The 22221-nt window shown below is 31.9% G+C and overlaps 1 protein-coding gene across 2 annotated transcripts; it reads left to right on the plus strand.

The window, feature by feature from the left end:
- The first annotated feature begins 535 nt into the window (after positions 1-535).
- LOC122318851 (calponin homology domain-containing protein DDB_G0272472-like) lies at positions 536-6896 on the plus strand. 2 transcript variants are annotated; one of them, XM_043136544.1, is made up of 8 exons: positions 536-812; positions 972-3587; positions 3676-3834; positions 3960-4139; positions 4348-4542; positions 5574-5672; positions 5750-6334; positions 6453-6896. In XM_043136544.1, the coding sequence occupies exons 2-8, from the start codon at positions 1035-1037 to the stop codon at positions 6786-6788; spliced, it is 4107 nt and encodes a 1368-aa protein (XP_042992478.1). In that variant the 5' UTR covers positions 536-812; positions 972-1034; the 3' UTR covers positions 6789-6896. The 2 variants fall into 2 exon arrangements, with proteins under 2 accessions (XP_042992478.1, XP_042992479.1); XM_043136545.1 differs by having other exon boundaries at positions 537-812; positions 1557-3587.
- Positions 6897-22221: the final 15325 nt, after the last annotated feature.

Here is a 22221-nt window from a genome sequence, read left to right on the forward strand (position 1 = left end):
CGGAGAATTTATGGTGAATTTTAAATCCTTAAAAACACGAATACAAATCTTGTTTTGTAGACGAGATGGTGACATCATCAGTCATGAGAATCTCGTGGAATTCTATTCCTGGATTTGGGGAGCAAACAAAAACAAGAAAAATCATGTTCTCTTAAGTTTTATAGGTATCCCTTTAACTTCTTCTCGAGCGGGTGTTGTGGCTATCTCTATCAAAGATCTTAAGGTCTTTTATTTTTTTCAGGACTCAAAATGGGATTGGCAATGTCGGTGGGGATTGGTAATCCGAAATTATTTGACCTTTGAGATGTTTTTATTATGCAATTCTATTATAAGTTTGAATTTTTTTATTAAAATAATATGAATAATTAAGAAAAAAAATTAAATATTGTGAAACTATTTATGGAAATAATGAGAAAATATAATTAGTTTTTATTTATCCAAGATTTTATAAAATTATTATAATAGGAAAATAAAATTGATGAGGAAGTGACAAAATCTTAATCCACACGGAAAAACAGGGAAAGAAATATAAATTAAAAGAATACAAAAGGAAAACTCATGGGATGAATTTGAGTTCAAATCAACACAGCAGAGCCACCAGGATCAGAGAAAGAAGGAAACTCGCCCTCTCCCTCTCTCTGTGTATCTGTATCTGTCTGTCTCTTAACGCCATTATTTCTCTCGTCTCATCCATGGAGTCCTAAGAACCTCGCTCCAACTGTTCCGCATTGGCCTTCCCGGTTCACTGATCTTGCTCTCGATCTGTTTGTTTCTGCAACTGTTGGATCTCGAATCTCCAAGCTTCGTTCCATGTAAGTTTTGATTATCTGTTCCATAAGATTCTCGAATTATACTCGTTTTTGTTTTTTCTTGGTCGTTAAAATTATAAAAAAAAAAAAAGAAAAAAAAAAGAAAAAGAAAAAGAAAAGACTCAAATTAGCTGCCATTTTTATTTATTCTATGTGAGATAGAAAACATCAATAGCGTTGTTGTGGTGTGATCGCTATCGCGGGGTCTGGGGTTAGTTTGTAACAATGACCTCGGATGTGGACGTGTCTGGTGTTGGTGACGTTCCAAAAGGTGACGTTGAGGAAAAGGGTAGTTTCCAGGATCTGCGCAGAGAGAACAACGGGGTTGTGATTATCAGTGGGAGCAATGCGGATAGGGAAGATGTCGACGTCTCTTACGTTTTCGTCGGCGGAAGCAACTCTGTTTCCAACGATCACGTTGAGCCGTTGGATCTCAATGGGGTTGCCGAAGTTGTGGTTGTTGAGAATGGGGATTGTAACGAGAATAATGGTGGTGGTGGTGGTTTAGAGGGTTCCGAACGTGAAATTAAGGTGGGGCAAGTGAGAGGGAGCAATGGTGCTGAGGAGGAGAATGGGTCGAAAGCTGTTGGGGAATTTGAGCCAAAGGCACATCCACAGCCCCAGCGGCTCGAGGTTGAAGAGCAAATCAAGGTTGAGGAGTCCTCTGAGGACGCGCGACAGATTAATAGATCCCATCCTGTGGTTCCGGATGCTGCTGGGTCTGAATTATGTAAGTCGTCCATGCAGGTCCATGATGGCAGGGCACAGGATAGTAATTTAGACTCAACCGCTGAGTCCGAGATGGTAGAGATTGCTGGAGAAGAGGAGGATACGAAGCCTGATTTGTCAACAGAAGGCAAGGAAAACCACGAATCTGGGGATATAATTAGCATGGATGTTCAAAATGATTTTGTACAGGAGGTGGCAACAGAATTAGACACCAACGAGGCTCCTCTTGAAGATGCTGCACAAGAGAACCTTGTGGTAGACATGGCACATTCTGCTCCTTCTCCTTCTCCTGTTGCTGAGAGAGAGTTAGAAACAGAAGTGAGTAATACTGGTCCTGTCGCTGTTGAAAATGGGGATGGTTCGGCTATCAATCTTACTCAAGATAATTATTTAAAATCTCTTGGTGCCAATCAAATTACAGCTGAACAAAATGGGTCTTCTGAAAATGCCGAAAGCTTCTCCTCTACTCCATTTGGTTGTGGGAATGGAGTTGCTAATGAGATTACTGTGGAATTGGACTCAGGGGAACGTGAGGTGGACTTGGAGCAGAACTCAAATACGGATGTTGACTCCAATGAAAATGGAGATTGGTTGCCTACTGATCCTGATCAAGATATCATTTCAGAGAACTCTGTCAATAATGAATTGGCTGGGACCATTCAGAGTACAGCTGAACAAAATGGGTCTTCTCAAGATGCTGAAAGCTTGCCCTCCCCTCCATTTGTTTGTGCTAACAAGGTTTCTGTGGAAGCGGACTCAGGGAAGCATGAGGCAGGCTTGGAGCAGAGTTCAAAAACGAAAGTTGTCCCCAATCAAAATGGAAATTGCTTGCCTACCAATCACGATCAAGCTATCATTTCAGAAATCTCTGTCCATAATGACTTAGTTGGTACCATAAAAAATACACCTGAACAAAATGGCTCTTTTCGAAACGTGGACTGCTTGCAGTCCCCTGTAGTGTGCGGGAGTGTACTTGAAAGTGGTGAAAGTTTCCCTACTTCTTCCAATAATGATACTGCAGCAAAAGAGAATATTGAGCATGGGCCTGCTGCTAATGAGATTCCTGTGGAAGCAGACTCAGGGAAACTTGAGGTGGACGTGCAGCAGAGTTCAAACACAGAAGTAGTCTCTGTTGAAAATGGAGTTTGCATACCTGCTGATGATCAAAATGGTATTTATGAGATCTCTGTCAATAATGACTTGGTTGGTGCCATTCAAAATACACCTGAACAAAATGGTTCTTCTCAAAATGTGGACTCCTTTCTTTCCCCTAGCATGTCTGGGAATAAACTTCTTGAAAGTTCCCCCACTGTTCCCAACAATGATACTGTAGTAAAAGAGGATACCAATAAGGGGGCCGAGAATGGGCCCGATTATAACATTTCAAGTTGCCATGCTGCTGATGATGCAAAATTAGAAACTGAGACTGGGTCTGTTGCCATTGATTCCAAAGAAAAGGTAACTGACTTTCCAGCTGATGCCCCAAAGAAAGGACCTGAAGTTTCAAAGTTGGCCGTCGATTGTGCTGATGGCCAGCCTCATCCTGTTGTTGCTACAGACGTGCAATGCCATGTAAATGGTTTTGTTGAAAATGACTTGTCCATGAAATCAGAGACTGAAGTTGAAAGCACTCTCACACTAAGTAGCAGGGATATGCCCTGTGATGATGATGATGATGATATCAAATCCAAGTCCAAGGTTCCCATTGGATCTGCTAATTTGATTGAAAGTGCACTAAATTGTGATCTAGATGTAGATGGAGGTGATAAATTTACTGGTACAGATAGCGGGAGCAAACCATCATATCAAGGAGCCGAGGTAGTTTCTGGGATTAACTGCGATGTAACCTCAACACCTTCTCCAGAAGGATCCACTGATGCTTTTGAAGGGCAGAATACTGAGGTGGTGAAAAGGCCATTCTATTATTTGATCCGGCTTCCAAGATATGATGACGAAAATTTAAGAGAACAGACCACACATGCTCAGCTACAAGTTGATGAGAAGACTCGAAATCGGGATGCTATTCAAGCTGAAATCCAAATGAAAAGAGTAAGGAATATTGTTGATTACTTTACAATATTTGAGGATCTGTTTTTTGTTTTTTATTACAAGATTGTTGTGATGCCCCTGCTATTAGGTCACTTTGAAGGAGTATGGTGATAATCTTGAAGCTACGCTGTTGGAAGAGGAAGCTGCAAGAGACTTGCTTAAGTCTAAACGCAAGGAGATGGATTCTGCTCAATCTGTGATTAACAGACTGAAGAATGTAATATTCGTTAAGGGCATTGACGGCAGGGTATGCACTAACTTGTGTGTTTCCACTGATTGCTGAATGGGCAAATTGATTTGCTCTAATTAAGGTTTTTTTTTTTTTTTTAAAGCAAATATGCTCATATTTTTCAATTTATGACTTGTAAAAAGATACGCAATATGGAACATGCAATGCAACATGAGACCTTGCCTCTGACAGAAGAAAAGCAGTTTATTCGTGAAATCAATCAATTGAAACAACATCGTGCAGAGCTCTCTTCAAATATTGGTCAGCAGGATGATGTTCAGGAGGCTTTAGATCAGAAAGAGAAAACGGAAGCACGCTTGAAGGTACTTTTTTTCTGGTTGTTCTCATTATCTCTTAATTTTATGTGTCTATCAGGTGACATGAGCTATGCAAGTTTCAAATATCTACAGCTAATTTTCAACAGCTTATATATTTAAAGTTATAAGATAGTTCTGTGATAAACTATCAATGAGATAAGTCTTCTTTTTATATTGGGGTTCAAAGGCTTATCTGACTTTCTAGTATTTACAGCTTTTGAGGAAGGAACTGGATATACTTAGAGACAATGTTCTGAAAGCTGAAGCTGTCACTAAAACTGCAAAAAAGAAATACAATGGTGAAAGTGAAAAGTTGAAGGAATTACAAGCTCACTTTGTAGCTGCAGATGCCATTCGCCAAGAAGCATATGCACATTTACAGAGCTTGAAGAAACAATATTATGAGAAGGTATATGTTTTGTATTCGCATGATCCTTCTATTTGATGTCAAATAACATGTATAATATGCCCATATGAATTTCCCTTTAGGTGTCAATTGGATTTTCTCCACATATATAATAAATGTAATTTGGGTATAAAGATCTGAAACCAAAAGAATAGATAGTCTTGCCAATGCATGGAAGAATCCATGCCACATCAAAATCAACAAAAGAACCTCCAAGGAGTTTAGTTGCAAAAACATCTTATGTTTTATAAATTTTTTGAAGCTTTTACTGCCACACTTACAAAAATTACTGCATTGTTAACAATTAAATACTGGCTTAACTAGAAAAAATATCATCTGCTTTTGTTAATTACGGTGGATTGGTATATCCAGGAGATGCATGTTAAGTCTGATTGCTTGCTACAATTATGATCTCTTTCTTGCTCTCTCTTTCTGACACACACATTGTGTGATAGCTGCATAAGCAAGATGGCTCGAAGTAGAAAACTGTGGCTGGACAGTTTACTTTGTCAAGTGTTGTCAATACTTAATTAGATTGATGGAGGAGAAATTTGAAATGAATCTATTTGTTGGTGACTGCAAAGTTTGCAGACAAGGCCTTTTGACTGGAAGAATAGATGGGAAAAGTTATTTAGACTTTAAAGTTATTCTTATTTGATCGCCTAAGTAAAAAGGTGAGGTTTGAAGTTGTTTTTTCATTTAGATAATGTTCCATTGTTTCATTGTAGCTGTTAATTTGTCTGAAGAGATGTGGAGTCTTGTTTGGTTCTTGCAGTTTTAAAGATGAATGTTTCTCCCATCATGTGCCAACTCCACTAGCCTGATTTAGTTGTCAATGTCAGTATCTGCTTACTATTTTTCAGCTATTCTCATTTTAAAAAAAGGGGCACAAGAAAGCACAATAAAAACCTTAGCCCATGTTGACTTGTAGGGGTGCTCATATGTTATAGGTTGACAAAAAGTTTCACATATGGAGGTAAATTTTGGAAACAGAACAGAGGGATTGACCAAATTCTTATTCCTTAAATCTGCAGAACAAACACTTTCGGAAGTACAGGGATGACATTAATGCAGCTGCTGATTTAGCATCAAAAGTGAAGAGGGAGGAACTTCAAAGACTTTGTGTTAACCAGGTGGGATCGTGCAGTCCTTTTGTTGCTCTTCTCTAGTAAAACAACTTTACTTTTGGACTTACAGATATGCTATTTAGGTTGAGAAAGTTATGGAACTGTGGAACAAAAACGATGAGTTCCGGAAAGAATACATCAGGTGCAACACTAGGAGTACATTGAGGAGACTGAGGACGCTGGATGGCCGATCACTTGGTCCTGATGAGGAGCCACCTTTAATTCCCAATATTGTTTATGAAAGAGTGCACAATGCTTTGCCCCCACAGTCAGCTGCTGAACAAGGAAAACAAATTGTACAACTGGAAACTGAAAAGGTGAAGGGAAAACCCCTCACGGTATATGTGGAGCAAAAGAAACAAACTACTAAATCTAAAGTGCCTGTGAAACCTGCACCTTTGGGGAATGGCTTAGCAACTGTTTCTGGCAGAGAGGAGATTGAAGAGGCAAGAGAAGAAGAGCCAAAGCAAACGAAGGAGGAAGAGGAGTTGGCTAGAAAAATGGAGCAATTGAGAAGGGAAGAGGAAGCAGCCAAGTTGAGGGAGCAACATTTGTTGGAGGAGAAGGCCAAGGCCAAGGAGGCTCTGGAGAGGAAAAAGCGAAAAGCAGAAAAGGCGCAAGCCAAGGCCATGTTCAGAGTACAGAGGGAAGCTGAAGAGAAAGAGAAGGTAAATTCTACTGATGCTCCTCATTCCATGGCTTCAACTGGCATTACGCAGCTATACGTACATTTGCCTTTCTTTGCCTTTATGTGTTGAATGGGTATGTGATGTGGTCTATATGCAGGAAAGGGAAAAGAGAGCAAGGAAGAAGGAAAGAAAGAAGGCAGCTGCAGGGGCAGTAGAGGCTACTGATGGTGATAATAAAAAAGAAGCTGCTCCAAGCTCAGAAACTCCAACCGAAAATCTCAAGGAATCTGAAACAAAGAGGTCTAAAAAACCTTCACAGTTTAGTAAGCACAGCAAGGCAAAATCAATTCCTCTGCCTCTTCGCAACCGCAACAAGAGAAGAACGCAGCCATGGATGTGGGTACTCCCAACCGCTTTGATTGTTTTTGCACTGTTCTTGGTGGGGAACAGCAGCTTCTCTTTTGATTTTGGGCTTCAAAGGTTTGGTTTCTAAGTATTCATCAATTACATAAGAAGCATTATTAACTACTAGGTATCCCTATAGAAGTTGGGCGAGACATTTACGTAGATAAATTATAAGCAATTATTCTTTTTCTTGCTCTTCCCAGGATTTGTCTTTCACACACCACATAGGTTTGGTTTTTTTTTTTTTAAATAATTGCTTTTACAAAGAACAAATATTTTTTTCTTCTCAAGTATTGCTTCCATTACTATACTAATAAATATGATGATTTCTTAACTATTTGCTTCCATTCCATTGAGTTTTTTCTCTTATTTTTTTTTAAAAGTATTTTAGTGAAGAGTAATGATACACATACAATACTTTTTACGTTCTGTTGTTAATGGACGACATTCTATGAAATTTGAAAACCAAATCTAAAATGTAGTATTTTTTATAAGGCGACATTTCGACATTAGTTGATTATAAAATGAGTTATAATGCATCATCCAGCCTTTTTCACATCCTATCTGTTTTGGTCCTAGAATATTCCTAAATGACAAATTGGCTTCACCCCACGAAACAAAATCTCAATTATTTTTTTCAAGTCTCTTTGCATGACACCATGCCGACCATTAACACACAAATATGCATGCATACTCGAGCCATTTTATCAAAATGCTTATGGAAACAAAGTGTTACGATGCTTTTAATGTGACATTATTGTTTGTTTGCCCAATACTTTGCTTTTGCTAATTCTAGGCAGATTAATTTATTTTTTTAAAAGGAAAATGATACCCTCTCATCCATTTTTTACCCCATGATATAAAATGCGGTATCTTTTTAATCACTTTTGAATTAATATTTATTTCTCTTAAATAAAATCTCAAAGATTAATGGCTAATGTCATCTTATGGATGAGATTGTAATATTTAGCATTTTTTAATTTAATTAAATATTATTAAAATTTTATATTCAATAATTGATAATTATACGACTTCAACGCCGTGTTATAGAAATCTTTAAAAAAATGGAAAAAAGAAAAAGAGAAACTAGTTTGATTTTTTCTTGTCGTCTGGATGCAAGCAACTTATTTTTCAATGTTTTGAAATGTGTGATATTCCTCCACAGTCGTTGTCAACCGACTTCAAATAACTCATTGTCGACCAATCACTCAGTTTGGTTAATCAAACCATTTCATCTCATTATATTATTATAATTTTTATAAAATTTTATATAAAATATAATAAATAATTTAATTTTTTTAAATTTTTAAATAAAATTAATATTAAAAAATTATCTTATAATAATATTTTTTTTTAATTTTAATTTTTTTTTAAAAAAAATTCATCTCATATGTAACCATACGGAGAACTATAGGAATCACGAGGGAGTTGGAGTTTCAAACCTCAGCTAAATTGAAACAACTGCCATCGACCTTCAAAAGTTGTTTGACTAATTTATTACGAGTTATAGAAAAGTTTAACGTTGTTATGCCTATTTGATCAGGCTTTTAGTTAAAACTGGACCAGGGATACGCATTCTTTTTCTGAATACCGAGTCTCGTTCTCCAATTTATAGCTTTATAGCATTAGTAGTGGGTAAACAAAATTAAATTTTAGTTAAATAATAGCTAAAATGTAAGATAAAGTGTAATATAAACAAATGAACAGTAATTTTAATCAAAAACTATATGGCTGGCCAAATATGTTGAGCTAAAAGGATTAGCTAAATATTATTTTTCAATTAAAATATTATGTTTCTGCCGTTGCTTCTTTCCCACACAAAGAAATAATGGGAAACAAACACAAATGCTACTCTACTTCTTTTCCATCCTCGCCACTTTGAACTGTCTACTTTTTTTTTTCCACTTTTGGATGTGAATACAATATTAAACTGTTATGAAACCATAATATTTAATACAATTATATTCAAATTACAATTAGAATTAACATAATAAAAAGTTAAAAATTAATATTTTAATAGAATAATGAAAGATTTGTTCAACCTATTATTTGGAGTTATAAAAAATGGTTAGCTAAAATTTATAAAAGTAAAATTTCTAATTAAATTTTAGCTAAAGTTTGTTGAGATCACTACTAATGCTCTTATGCCCCATAATTAGCGAGTGTTACGTTCCTCCAAAGGCGGTGTAAATGCAATGTGTCTTTTCACAGCATAGTTGAGATGCGATTATGAATTATTTGCCATCAATGATTATGAATTCGAAACTTAGATAGGGCACCCAATTTTTTTTATATAAGTTTTGATTTTATATAGTATCAGTCTATCAAAATAAATGTCATGAATTCGAGTCTGACTATTTATATTCTATTTAATTTAATTAATATTTTATTTATTAAATGAGAGTCTAACTCATACATGAGAGAGAATTAAGATATAAATTAAATAATAAAAAATATATATTTTCATCAATTTAATCATAAATAGTAAGAGGGCTTGAGGCATAGAACATCTACTTCAGTTACTTTTGATTTTAGAGTTGGAGGCAGAATCTTCTCACAAAATCCAATGACCCATCCATCTAAATTGTTGGAAATTTGGACCTCCAAATTCACCCCCCCTAGGATCTACCCTTTGCAGGAATAACAAGAAAAATAGAGAAATAATAACAACACAAGAAATTTACATGGAAACTCCAAAACAGGAGAAAAACCACCAGACCCATAGAAGAAAATTCACTATGTGAAAAATTGTTACAATCACACAATTTTTCTCCTCACCACACCTACAAAGCTACCCCACTAGTAAAACTTTAACTTTACACCTCTTTCCTTTTTACAAAAGGTTAATAGAGGAATTTAACTAAAGTCAAAAGTTACTATATAAGCTTTCAACTGGTGCACTTAAACTAAGAGGCTAAGCCTCTTATTTATAACTTCAAAATTCTGCCCCTTTGTTATTTCCCACCGGTGTGGGACTAAAATGAGCAAAACATAACAATCTCCACCTTGCGATTTTGACTAGTCCCACAGCCAAACTCCACCTCAATGAAGATCTTCATAGCTTCCGCTATCATGCTTTACCATAAAAGCATACCCACCTTAGAATAAACCAATTCCAAGCATTTCACTTCAGCCCATGTCGAAAACAACCTTGCTGAAAATTATGGTGTAACTTCCACGTTTGGCTCTCCTGGAAGTTCATCAGCCATCGACATGAATTTCCACCACACACCCTGCATCAATGCCAAACCAATGCCTATGTGCAAACTTGTGGACCCGCTAATATTAACACATCCTCTATCATGGCAACTTTGGGAATTAGCGGCATGCCATGAGGATGTATATGTCTCTTTTTAAAGAGCAAAATCTTCCATGGAGAGAGACACAATATTAGCATCAATATCAGTATCTCCATTTACTGATTTGGAGCCACTTGCCGAACCTGCTCCAGCTCTTGGACAATTTTTCTTGACGTGCCCAGATTGTCCACACCCCCAGCAGACTACTTTCTTCTTCATGGAGTTCTTCATCTTCCCATTTCCAGCTGCTACCATCGCTAAGTTCTCAAGTGGAACATTACTTCCACTACTTAGTCTTCTCTCTTCAGAAAAGATTTTACTGGTAACTTCTGAAAAAATTATTTTCTCCTTCCCATGTATCAAAATAGGTTTCATGTGCTCATAGGAAGGTGGAAGAGACCAGATGAGTCTCAAGGCTTGATCCTCATCATCAATTTTAACTCCAATAGCTTCTAGCTCAGCGACAATGCCATTGAGAACGCTTAAATGATCTGAAATAGTTGTACCTTCACTCATCCGCAGTGTATGAAACTGCTCCTTCAGGTACACACGATTTGAGACGCCCTTCGTCTGATACAACTCTTCAAGTTTTTCCCAGAGTTCCTTTGCCGTAGATATTCCATGCACATTTGCAAGAACATTTTTGGCCAGGCACAGACGTATCGCACTTGCTGTTCTCAAATCCAGATCCTCCCAATCTTCGTCGCTTATTTTAGATCTGCTCCTTTCACCAGTCACACTAGTACCAGTGCTGACTTCAGGTGTTGGTCTGCCCTTCAATGCCTTGTGTAATCCTGATTGAATCAAGACATCCTTGACTTGTACTTGCCACAAGCCAAAATTGATTCTCCCATCAAATTTCTCCACCTCCAATTTTACAAGATTTGAAGGCCTACTTCCTGACATTGCTTTAATGAATTTACTGTAGAAATGAATAGTACCTCACTAAGTCAGTTCCCAGGAAAAATTGGAGGGTCACAATGGACACACTTAAAATTTCCAATCTCCTAGACAGAACCTCCTTAGACTATACGTATCTACACTACCACACCAAAGCTCCACCCCACAAAAAAAAAACCTAGTGGCTCTGATACCAATTGTTGGAAATTTAGACCTCCAAATTCACCCCCCCTAGGATCTACCCTTTGCAGGAATAACAAGAAAAATAGAGAAATAATAACAACACAAGAAATTCACTTGGAAACTCCAAAACAGGAGAAAAACCACCAGACCCAGAGAAGAAAATTCACTATGTGAAAAATTGTTACAATCACATAATTTTTCTCCTCACCACACCTACAAAGCTACCCCACTAGTAAAACTTTAACTTTACACCTCTTTCCTTTTTACAAAAGGTTAATAGAGAAATTTAACTAAAGTCAAAAGTTACTAGATAAGCTTTCAACTGGTGCACTTAAACTAAAAGGCTAAGCCTCTTATTTATAACTTCAAAATTCTGCCCCTTTGTTATTTCCCACCGGTGTGGGACTAAAAGGAGCAAAACATAACATAAATATCATTGATAAATCATTCGTAACTCAATCCACAGTGAACATGACTACTCATATATAGAAAGACTGTAGGGACTTCAATTAAGAGCCAGATTGAAGTGGGTGGAAAAGATGCCCACATTGTGGAGGATTCATGATCTTCCTTGTATTCAAATATCATTTCTTAGCATCATGGAAACAGTACAAAGGATTCATGTCATGATACTAGGTATGGACCCTAAAGAGATTGGACACAAATGCAACTTATCAAGTATTAGAAGAAATATGAGGGAAAAAAACCTTCCTAATAGGCTAATACGAAAATAAACCCCTAGGAATGTGAATTTATTTTTAATATAAATGTGTGTATTGTGACGCCCCCAAATTCCGTTTGGGATTGGACGGACATTTGAAGCATCGAGACATGCAACACAAGGTTACCTGCCCCCGTTCATGACATATAAGATGCAATAATCCTAACATGCATCTAACATTATGCAATATTCGCAGCGGATAATTTTTTTTCTTTAGCAATACTATGCACCAAATTAAAATATCCCAAATACTTAAAACATACTTTATATATAAAGATACATTGAATAACTAAGATCACAGAACTATTCCAAAATAGTTATGATCTAAAAGTACTGGAGATGCAACTCCATCGTACAAGTAGTAATTTAACTACTATATTAACCTTAACGACGCATCGTCGTTCAGTCGACTGTATCTAGTTGGTCAGCTCCTGATCTTCCTTCAGGTCCTGTAACAAGATCTACCATTCGGGGGGAATGGTAGTTGGGACTACCACAGTGAGATTTGATTACAAATCTCAGTAAGTTAACAAAAAACTTCCATACAGACTAATGATGCATGTATGACAGTAAAAGCATAAATGCATAATCAAATTCATAAGTAATTAAAGTATAATTTAGCGTACAACATAGCATAATTGACATAGCTTAAATTGAATCATGAACTAAACTTGACTTGACATGAATTTGATCTGAAACTTGACTTAGCATGAACTTGCTCTGAAACTTGAATTAACATGAAAAATACATACTCCACAGTTGTTGTGGCCCCATGTATTCTACACAAACTTGACTTAACATTAAAAATACATACTCCACAGTTGTTGTGGCCCCATGTATTCTACACAAACTTGACTTAACATGAAAAATACATACTCCACAGTTGTTGTGGCCCCATGTATTTTACGCATCACAATTGTAGTTAAATACATACTCCACAGTTGTTGTGGCCCCATGTATTCTATACATCACTATGCAGTTAAATACATATTCCACAGTTGTTGTGGCCCCATGTATTTTACATAAACTGAATATACTCAAGATGAAACGTGACTGGAATATGAAAGGACTGAAGCCCTGACGTAACATAATGTGACTTGAACATAATTTGAAATACATAACCAACTTGAGATAGTAACATTTCGTAACATGGCATAACATATAACAGACAACATATTTAGCATGACATATTTATAATGTATAGTAATACATGACAGAATATATTGTGTAACAGATAAAAATTGATGACAGAATAAATTCTGTATAATAGACAATTACATGATAACTTGGCATGGCATGACATATATGATAACATACATGCATACACTGTAATTCTTTTACTTAGCACACATACACAGTAGACTGTTAGTAAGTTAAAAGCTAACTTACCTCGATCTCCGAGTTTCTTATAAAACTTCAAGTGCGATAACGAGGAACTGTAATTAGTGATTCTACAAGTTAGAACTAAATCACTAATAATTTGCAATATGGAAAATACTAACTTAAATAGTAAAATTTTCATTTTACTTTCTACATGTGGGAAAATGACCGTTTTACCCATAACTTAAGAATTTTGCATACTAATTCCAAAAGTTACTAAAATTTACATTCCTCATGTAAATTTTGTCATAAACTTAAATATCAACTATGCTTTAAATCATCAAACTAAAGTCACCAAAATCACAAAATAACATTTGGAGTTTTTGGTTTTACACTTAGTCCAAAAATAGAAACTTTTTCCTCAACTAGTTTTGATAAATCTCTTGATCTATGACTTATAAATATATGATCTTCAAACCAAACCATTACATGGTTTAAAAAGATGTCCTAAAACATATATAAGCTTCTAATTCAAGATCACATGGTTAGAAATTAACCAAAACATAAATTTAGCCAAGAATATCCACACTTTGGCTTATCTGAATATCTCTTTGCATAAAATTTCATATCTTTGAAACTAACATCAATTATATTCAAAATAATAATATAACATGTATATAAGATGTTTAGGATCTTCCAATAAAATTATCAAAGTCATTAGAATAGGTTTAGACCACCAAAGAGTTAAACTTTCTCAAAACAGAAACTGTTTTTCCTCTTCCAGTTTCTAAGTTTCTAAATCTAAGAAAATCTTTCATCAAAACCTTTAATCATGCAAAAATCCTCAACCAATAGTCATATATACATGTTAACAATACTCCATAAAAATTTCGGACCAATATCTATCCATTAGCTTGGTCAAAAACTCCAAACTATAACATATTCTCCAGTTTATCTCCCAGAATAACCTTTCTATAGTTTATACAATATTTGACTGACCAAATGATCTTCAAATGGGGTAAATAATATATCCATGTAAACTAGACTCAAAAAGGAACAACTTATATGAAGGAGACTTTATGATAAAACACTTACAACAGTTTCGAAATTGGCGTGCAAAATACCTCCTAAAAGCTGTCCGAGAGAGAATGTTTTATATTTTTTCAATGGAAAGTGTAAATGAAGATAATTTCGTGGGGAGAGGTGGCTGGAGATAATTATGGATGAGATATGGAAGAGATGAGGCTGGAGTTGAGAGTTGAGTGTAGTTTTCTCCTACCCAAAATATCTATAAAAGATTATCTTATAATATTCTATCCAATAATATCTAAAAAAAATCAACTTAAGATATTTTTATCTAATAATATCTATCAACTCAAAATATTTTTACCCAATAATATTCACAAAATTACCTCAAGATATTTCTTTTTATCTAATAATATCTACAGTTTTGAACAAACGTTTTGTCCGAAAATATGAAAAAAATGTTATTGCGCCATAAGACTTTAAATAATCCTCCGAGTCTAATGGCACAAACCATAATACATTTTGACACTTCTAACTATCTCCAATAATCAAAAATATACTTATGATACCATAGTAAATAATAACACTAACTATGTAGTTAGACAAAAACCTATACGATTAATGGATTCGTGAAAACTTATGAGGTTTTCACGAGGTTCCTAAAGTTAATAGAAATTTCACAATTGAATTTCTAGCGGGCTGTTACATGTATATCTTTCAAAAGATATGCATAGATCAAACATGGGAGGAAATTAAGAGTCTATTTGGATACTTAAAATATCTTAATATATCTATGAGTAGTAATGAAATTATTTGGGTTAGAATGTTTATTAGATTTTGATAAATGAAAGAGAAAAGGTTGAATAAAAATATTATAAAGTTTAAAAAATATTTTAATATTATTTTTTAATATTATTTTTGTTTTGAGATTTGAAAAAATAGTATTATTTTTTGCGTTTTGCATTGTTAGTTTGATAAATTTGTAATTGTTAGATGAAAATGTTAAAAATAAAAAAGTATTTTATATTTTAATGATGTTTGAGAATGAAATATTCGAAAACATTTAAGAAAACCTAAAAAATAGTTGTATTAGATTCAAGGATTTTGCCAAGATCAGATGTAACTAGTAACTAAACTAGAAGTTAATACAGCTTATCCAGTTGAATCAGGCAACCTAATATCCGCAATAATTAGTTGGTGCATGATATGAAATTTCATAAAGTTTTAGCAAAAAAAATTATTATTATTCTTTTACAAGTAATGTTAGGTACAAGTTTAAACTGTGTAAGTCTTGCATAAATTTTTTTGTAAAAATGTAACATCCATTAAGAAAAGTTGAATTTTTCATACTTTTTCACAATGAAATACTTTTTTTATAAAGAGTTAGAGCCAATCTTGAGCATTTGAATTTTATATATGTCATTTATCTTATTTTACGATATTACTCGACTCGTGTTTAGAAAAGATGAGACGTAAACGTCTGGTATTCGATTCGATTCATGTCGAACACAATCTTAATCAATCATAGGGATCTCAAGGACATGGTATCCTAGTTTCCTTTGGCTATTTCCTTTGTCAATTTGCATGTAACTATGTAAGAGCCGATCAAAGTGGGTTAGACAGTGCTGCAAGGTACAAAATGAAAGTTCCAAGCCCCTTCCTTATGTAAACACATGCAGCCAGCCAGGCCGTACATCTCTACGGACTATATTGCATGTGCACCTCTTTTGGACCTTGAGCTTTGTCCGCGTAATGATCTCGACCATTGGATTTTAGTTCCTACTCTCTTTTTTTTTTTTTTTTTTTTTTAATTTATTTTTTTTTTAAGCAAAAGAGTGGTAGGAAACAATAGGGGATAGCATCCTGACCAACATAACTTTTGCTATTATGATTGTCTTCACATTAAAAATAAAAAATAAAAAAATACCCATTAAAGATCTATAAATTGTTTGGTGTTTATTTTTTTAAAAATCAGGTTGTCCAAGTTTTTCTAAAAACAAAATTAAAAACTAAAAGGACTTTCCTAAAAACCCAAAAGAAAAAAAAAATCTTGTTCAAATAATTTTTTAAGATGATTGTTATAGTCGTAAAGAAATTATATAAAAGTAATATAACAAACTGACGTAATTTTATATAATTTGTTAGATCTACTCTATAATTAAAATAACTTTAAAATACGACGAGCTATATGAAACTGCTTTAATTTATAAGATTACTTTTGTATAATCTATTTATAATTAAAGTATTTCTCACCTTTTAAATCAATGGACCCAAAAAGATTTTAATCCAAATAATTGGTCATATTTTCTTTCCGTTGTAATAAAAGTCAATAATAAAGACTCTCAAAATCATTATTAATCAAACATGCCCACTTGAATAGATCTTTAGAGGCTAAGGGGAAATAGATCTTTGAGTGGTCGATGTTGGAATAACCATGACAATCATATAACTCTCTCTTTCCCATTTCTGAATAGGATGCATGAGCAAGTATTGAGTGGACGTATTTGTATTTTCTTGGATTTGTAGTCAAAGAACAAGAATTAATTTAGGATTAAAGTCTAACCAACGTTTTCACACAAGTATTTGTCATTAAGAAAAATTCCTAGTACAAACATTGTCTTAGGTAATCAGATTGAAAGATTTTTTTTTTAAATTATTAGACGTGTACTGTTAAAAATTTCTTATCAATGAAACGTGCACCAAAGAAATTAGTCCTTCTCAAATATTAATAAAAAATAGATTGTCATTAAGAAAATGAAATAAAATAAGTCGTGATTGTGTGAATGGATGCACCGTAATCTGAGTATTATCGGATTTTCTTCTCTTTTTACTACGCTTCCTCTAATGTCCATCCCTCCTAATTCTTCAAATTTTAGAAACTGAATTACAAATAAAAGGCCTTATAATTTACTATTTAAAACTAGATTTTAGAAATTAATATTTTGGAAATACCTTATCTTATTATTATAATGCCTTAAACTAAAAAAATTACCAAGAATGGTCACTGCTTCGGATGTCCTTTTTTTTTTTTTTTTGGTTTGTTTTTTTTTTGGGTTGGATACGAGTGTTTTAGAGCTTACGCGTTTCTTTGCCACCTAAATCAATGCATTATTTTCAGGCTTTTTTTTTTTTTTTTTATTTTTGGGTTTAAATTGAATAATGGTAAGTGAAACTTGCTTGATTTGTAATCATTTTGTCAGTCACATCTAAATAAGAAAGTAACCTACGTTGTCTTATAGAAATTAGTGATACATTGTATAAGGCTTCCATAGGGCATCAATCCATTTTTATTTATTTATTTTTATAATATTGGAAGATTATTATGAAAAAATTTATGGATTTAATTCATCGCTTAAAACCGATTCATAAGAGATAATTACTCATTACTTATAAATATTTTTAAGACCTTATCTACAGATAATATGAGATTATATTTTAACACTCATTCACTTGTAGATCAATATTTCTGCTAATCTTTATAATGGGATAAATGCTATGGACCTATTTGTCCTGTAGCATATGGGAGTTCACATCACTCCCCACGAATAAATTTTTTATTTTTATTTATTTATTTTCTTATTAAATATGTAGTATATAAATAATGAATAAATTAATAAAAAAATTAAAAAATATTTAATAAAAATAAATATAATATATAGGATAATGAATAATGAAGTTATTATTTTTATAATTATAATTTCAAAGAAAAATCCTACTTATTATTTTTATATAAAAATTAGAATAAAAAAATAGATGTGACGTGAAAATAGCGAGTAATAAAACTCTCTAAATGAATACATTTATATACAAAGTAATAATAATTATTTTATAATTGTATTATTAAAGAGTAATGTTACATATAGTCATTTTTGTGCACTCCCTGCGCACTCTACTGATATGATTGGCTGGATTAATTTTTTTTAATACACAACCAATCATATCACTGGAGTGCACAAAAGAGTCCGCGAAAATGATTGCACATAGAATTTTTCATTACTAAAATTCGGCTTGGAAAGGACGATGGGACTGATCGCTTGCTCACGTTGACGAAGTACGTGCGATTGTACGGTCCATGAATGCTGTTCTTTAAAGTTCGGTAAAAAAAAAAAATAGATCAGCAAATCACAGCCTTACAGCTGGCCCGATTCTGTTTTTTGGGTTCTCCATCACTCTACACCCACGCGTATTGGCCTTTCAACTTTCAATGTCACCGTCGCGCCAACCTCAATCATCGTGTCGTATCGTATGGTATCGGTATACTCGATAAAAAAATTTAATTGTAGATAAAACTGCATATTAATATATATATTAATTTAATATAAATAGTTAAAAAATAAATTTTATTAAAAATAATATTAATTTAAATTTTAAATAAAAAATAATTAATATTAACACGTAGATTAATATACGACTTTATTTGTATGTAATAAAATTCATTTTCATTTTTTTTTGAGTTTTATCATAATATAAAAATAAAATCACGTATTAATATTAATTTTTAAATATTCAAAATTTAAATTTATATTATTTTTAATAAAATTTATTTTTTAATCGATCACATTAAATTAATATATATATTAATACGTAATCATACTTATATCTAGATTTTTTTTTTTTAAAATGAGAGGTTAATTAGCCAGCGTTGCAATTTCTTTTTATTATAAGTCTCTTTTTATATAATATTTGATTGAGTAATAGTTATTATTTAAAGGATAAGCTTATCATTAAAATATTTAGCCAGTTTAAAACTCATTTCATGATTTAAAAATCAGGTTTTATTGTCATAAGTAGTTGAGCTTATGTCCTTATTTGAACTCTTGAATTTTAAGTCATTAAGGTTGTGTTTAGGTACTAAGATACTCTTAGCATTTCTTACTATTATTAATTAATTTATTATTATTTTTTACATATTTTTACTATTATTAATTACTTTTTATATATTTTTATTATTTAGTACTTTATTATTAATTTTTTATCTACTTTTTACAATTATTCATAATTTTTCTCAACATCAAAATCCATTTTAAATACCCACTCATATCAACTATACTACCACCTTCATGGTGGGTGTCCTTCTTTTAAATTTGAGAAACGATAAATATTTGTACTAGACTCGTTTTAAAATAAATAAATAAATAAATAAAAGATTATATAACAAAATTAATTTTTTAGAGAAAGTTATTTATATGTTTTAAAATTATATCTAATATTATTTTTTATATTTTATAATTCATCTATTTTTATTTTAGAAGAGTTTAAATTAAATTAGTTGGATATATTATATATAATTATAATCGTCAACTTTAGTAAGTTGAGTTGATAAATATTTTATTCACATATTTAATGTCTCAAACACACAGACTATCAATATTCTACGGTGTTTAGAAAATTATATTTATAAATGCATTAGAGGATGTCTTACTTGGATATTTAGGTTTATTACATAATATGTAGAAGGGAAATGATGCATCCTGATAAAAGTTATGATTCCTCTTTTATTTTATTTTTTTATTTATGAGTTTGTGATTTTTCTAAAATTTTTAAAGTGACTTAAAAAATACTTCCAAAAAAAAAAAATTACAAAAAATATACATTTTGTACTATTCGATATAAACTCTCCGAATCACCTCTCAGTTACTCTAGCAGTTCCTATATGTAGAATAACAACAATAGATATCCAATTATTTTTATAATTTATTTATTTAAAATCAGAAACTTTATTAAAAATAAAATAATTTTTTTGATGAAGTGACACTATACCATAAGTGGTTGTAAAACGTGTTGTTAAGTAGTTATATCAATATGAATATTATATCGTATTATATTTTTTTAAAAAAAAGAAAAGAATTGTATTTACATACTAGTGTAGATGACACACCATTCCATACAACTGACATGGATAGATTTGGTCTGTAAAAATAATTAAAAATTTAAAATATTATAAATTGAGTAATATTATATACAGTTATAAATTGTATAATTATCGTTTAGTTACTTTAAAAAAGAACAAGATCTATTATTAAAAAATTAATTTTTTTTATTTAGATCTCATATTTATTAATTTTTTTAAAAATAATTATACGATACTTACATACTCACGACTGTAAATATATTTTTTCAAGTTAAATTTTGTAAAGTCAGCAATGTGAATGATGTGCCATCTAGGAAGCTCACAACACACACAAGCCTACAAAATGAAAAACTTATTTTTATTTTATTTTCCGAAAAATAACTGTAAATAAAAAAATTAACTATATGAATATTATTATTTTATAATATTTACTGATTCGACTTCGATGCATTCACACTGCTTTAAATATTTTTTTGGGATGAAAGGAAATGGAGCTTTCGATCCACGTTCGCAATGAGTGAGTTTGTGGGTACGTTTATTAACTATTATTTTCTATATTTAATTCAATCATAGAATTATTAATGCGTTTTAATATATAAAATTATGTCCAATAGACTAATTAATTCTCTAAAATAATTTCATCTTGAATAAAAAAATAAAGAAAAAATTGTACTGGGTGGAGCAGGTCGTAAGGGCATTTTGTGATTAAAGAAGGGACGGATCCAGTTGACTTGACTTGGAATTTTTCTTTTATAATTTTTTTTTTAAATAGCAAATAATTTTTAATCAAATATTCGACTCGAATATACCCTAAAATGGACCCGACTTGCCTCCAGTTGCAAAGTAACGTGACATCTCCTGTTAAGATTTGAATGGAGTAATTAAATCCAACCATGTTGAAAATGTACTTGTAATTTTAATAAAAATAAATTTAAAGAGACCATTATTGTGTTATTTATATGTTTATATATAAATATGAAAAAAAATTATAAATATATTTTATACTAGTTACTATATTTAATGGATAAATAAACAGTTTTTTTTATTATTATTAGTGTGTTTAATAATTAAATAAATAATTTTATTTTTATTTTTTGGTTAAAACAATTATATTTGATGTAATGTGTTGGGCGTCAAGTTATTGCAAGTGTCCACGTGGATGACAAAATTTATTTATTTTTTAATATTTATATATTTGCAAGTGTCAGCATGGAAGACATTAATGTATTTTTTATTTTTTACTATTTATAATAAATAATATATTTATATATCAACACATAAATAATATAGCAAAAATAAGGATATTTAAAATTTATTTGTAATAAAATTTTGACAAAAATTAACAAATAAAAAATAAATAAAATATGTGGCTCTCCAGCACAACACTAACAAGCTATTTTTTGTTTAAAAGATGGAACAATAGCCTTAGATATTATAACAAGAGATGTGCTGTTACTTTACAACCGGAGACAAGCCGGATCCCCTAAAATTAACCGTAACAGGTTTGATTATTCTTACCTTCCACCGTAACGTTGTCTTCAATCTACATAAATATATATATTTATTGATTGTAATATGTATTTAAATCTCTAAAACCATTGTTATTTATATTTTATATATATATATATAATGAAATAATATTTACAGCTATATAGTACATATAAATATAAAATTTATATAAAAAATTAATTTTTTAATCATAAATTTTAATTTTTTTAAAAAATATGTTGCACTTGCACTTTTACCTTTATAAAATCAGTGCAAAAATAAAAATTTGTTCTAACCTTATAAATATGTTCGAGACCTTATTTATATGTAATGTGAAATTTATTACTCAATACATTTTTTCATGTCAGTATTTTTTATTTATTTTTGTCACAGAATAATAGTGTAGGCCTATTTATCTTGTAATAGATTTTGATACTATAAAAAAGTTTATCAACTTAATTTATTTTTTAAAACTGTTTTAAATAAAAAAATTTACTACAATTTTATAAATATATTCAAGATTTTATCAATAAACAATATAATATTTATTACTCAACAATTACTAGGAAGAAAAAAGGAACTTAGAGAAAAACAATCGGTGCAATGAAAAGAGGGGATAGTACAAAGGATGAAAAGAAGGGATAGTACAAAGGATGGAAGTACTGAAGAAATCATGGCGGAGAATGAAAACGTACAAATACAGTACAACGAATCCGACGTGGGATAATTAAAA

Source organism: Carya illinoinensis, chromosome 8 (genome assembly GCF_018687715.1).
Source record: "Carya illinoinensis cultivar Pawnee chromosome 8, C.illinoinensisPawnee_v1, whole genome shotgun sequence".
Taxonomy (NCBI): domain Eukaryota; kingdom Viridiplantae; phylum Streptophyta; class Magnoliopsida; order Fagales; family Juglandaceae; genus Carya; species Carya illinoinensis.

Bases quoted from the DNA above. Each gene is read 5' to 3' on its own strand.
- LOC122318851 (XM_043136544.1), top strand. From the start codon at position 1,035: ATGACCTCGGATGTGGACGTGTCTGGTGTTGGTGACGTTCCAAAAGGT. The intron at 3,835-3,959 runs GTATGCACTAAC...ACTTGTAAAAAG, and splicing joins TTAAGGGCATTGACGGCAGG to ATACGCAATATGGAACATGC. The intron at 4,543-5,573 runs GTATATGTTTTG...TTAAATCTGCAG, and splicing joins AGAAACAATATTATGAGAAG to AACAAACACTTTCGGAAGTA.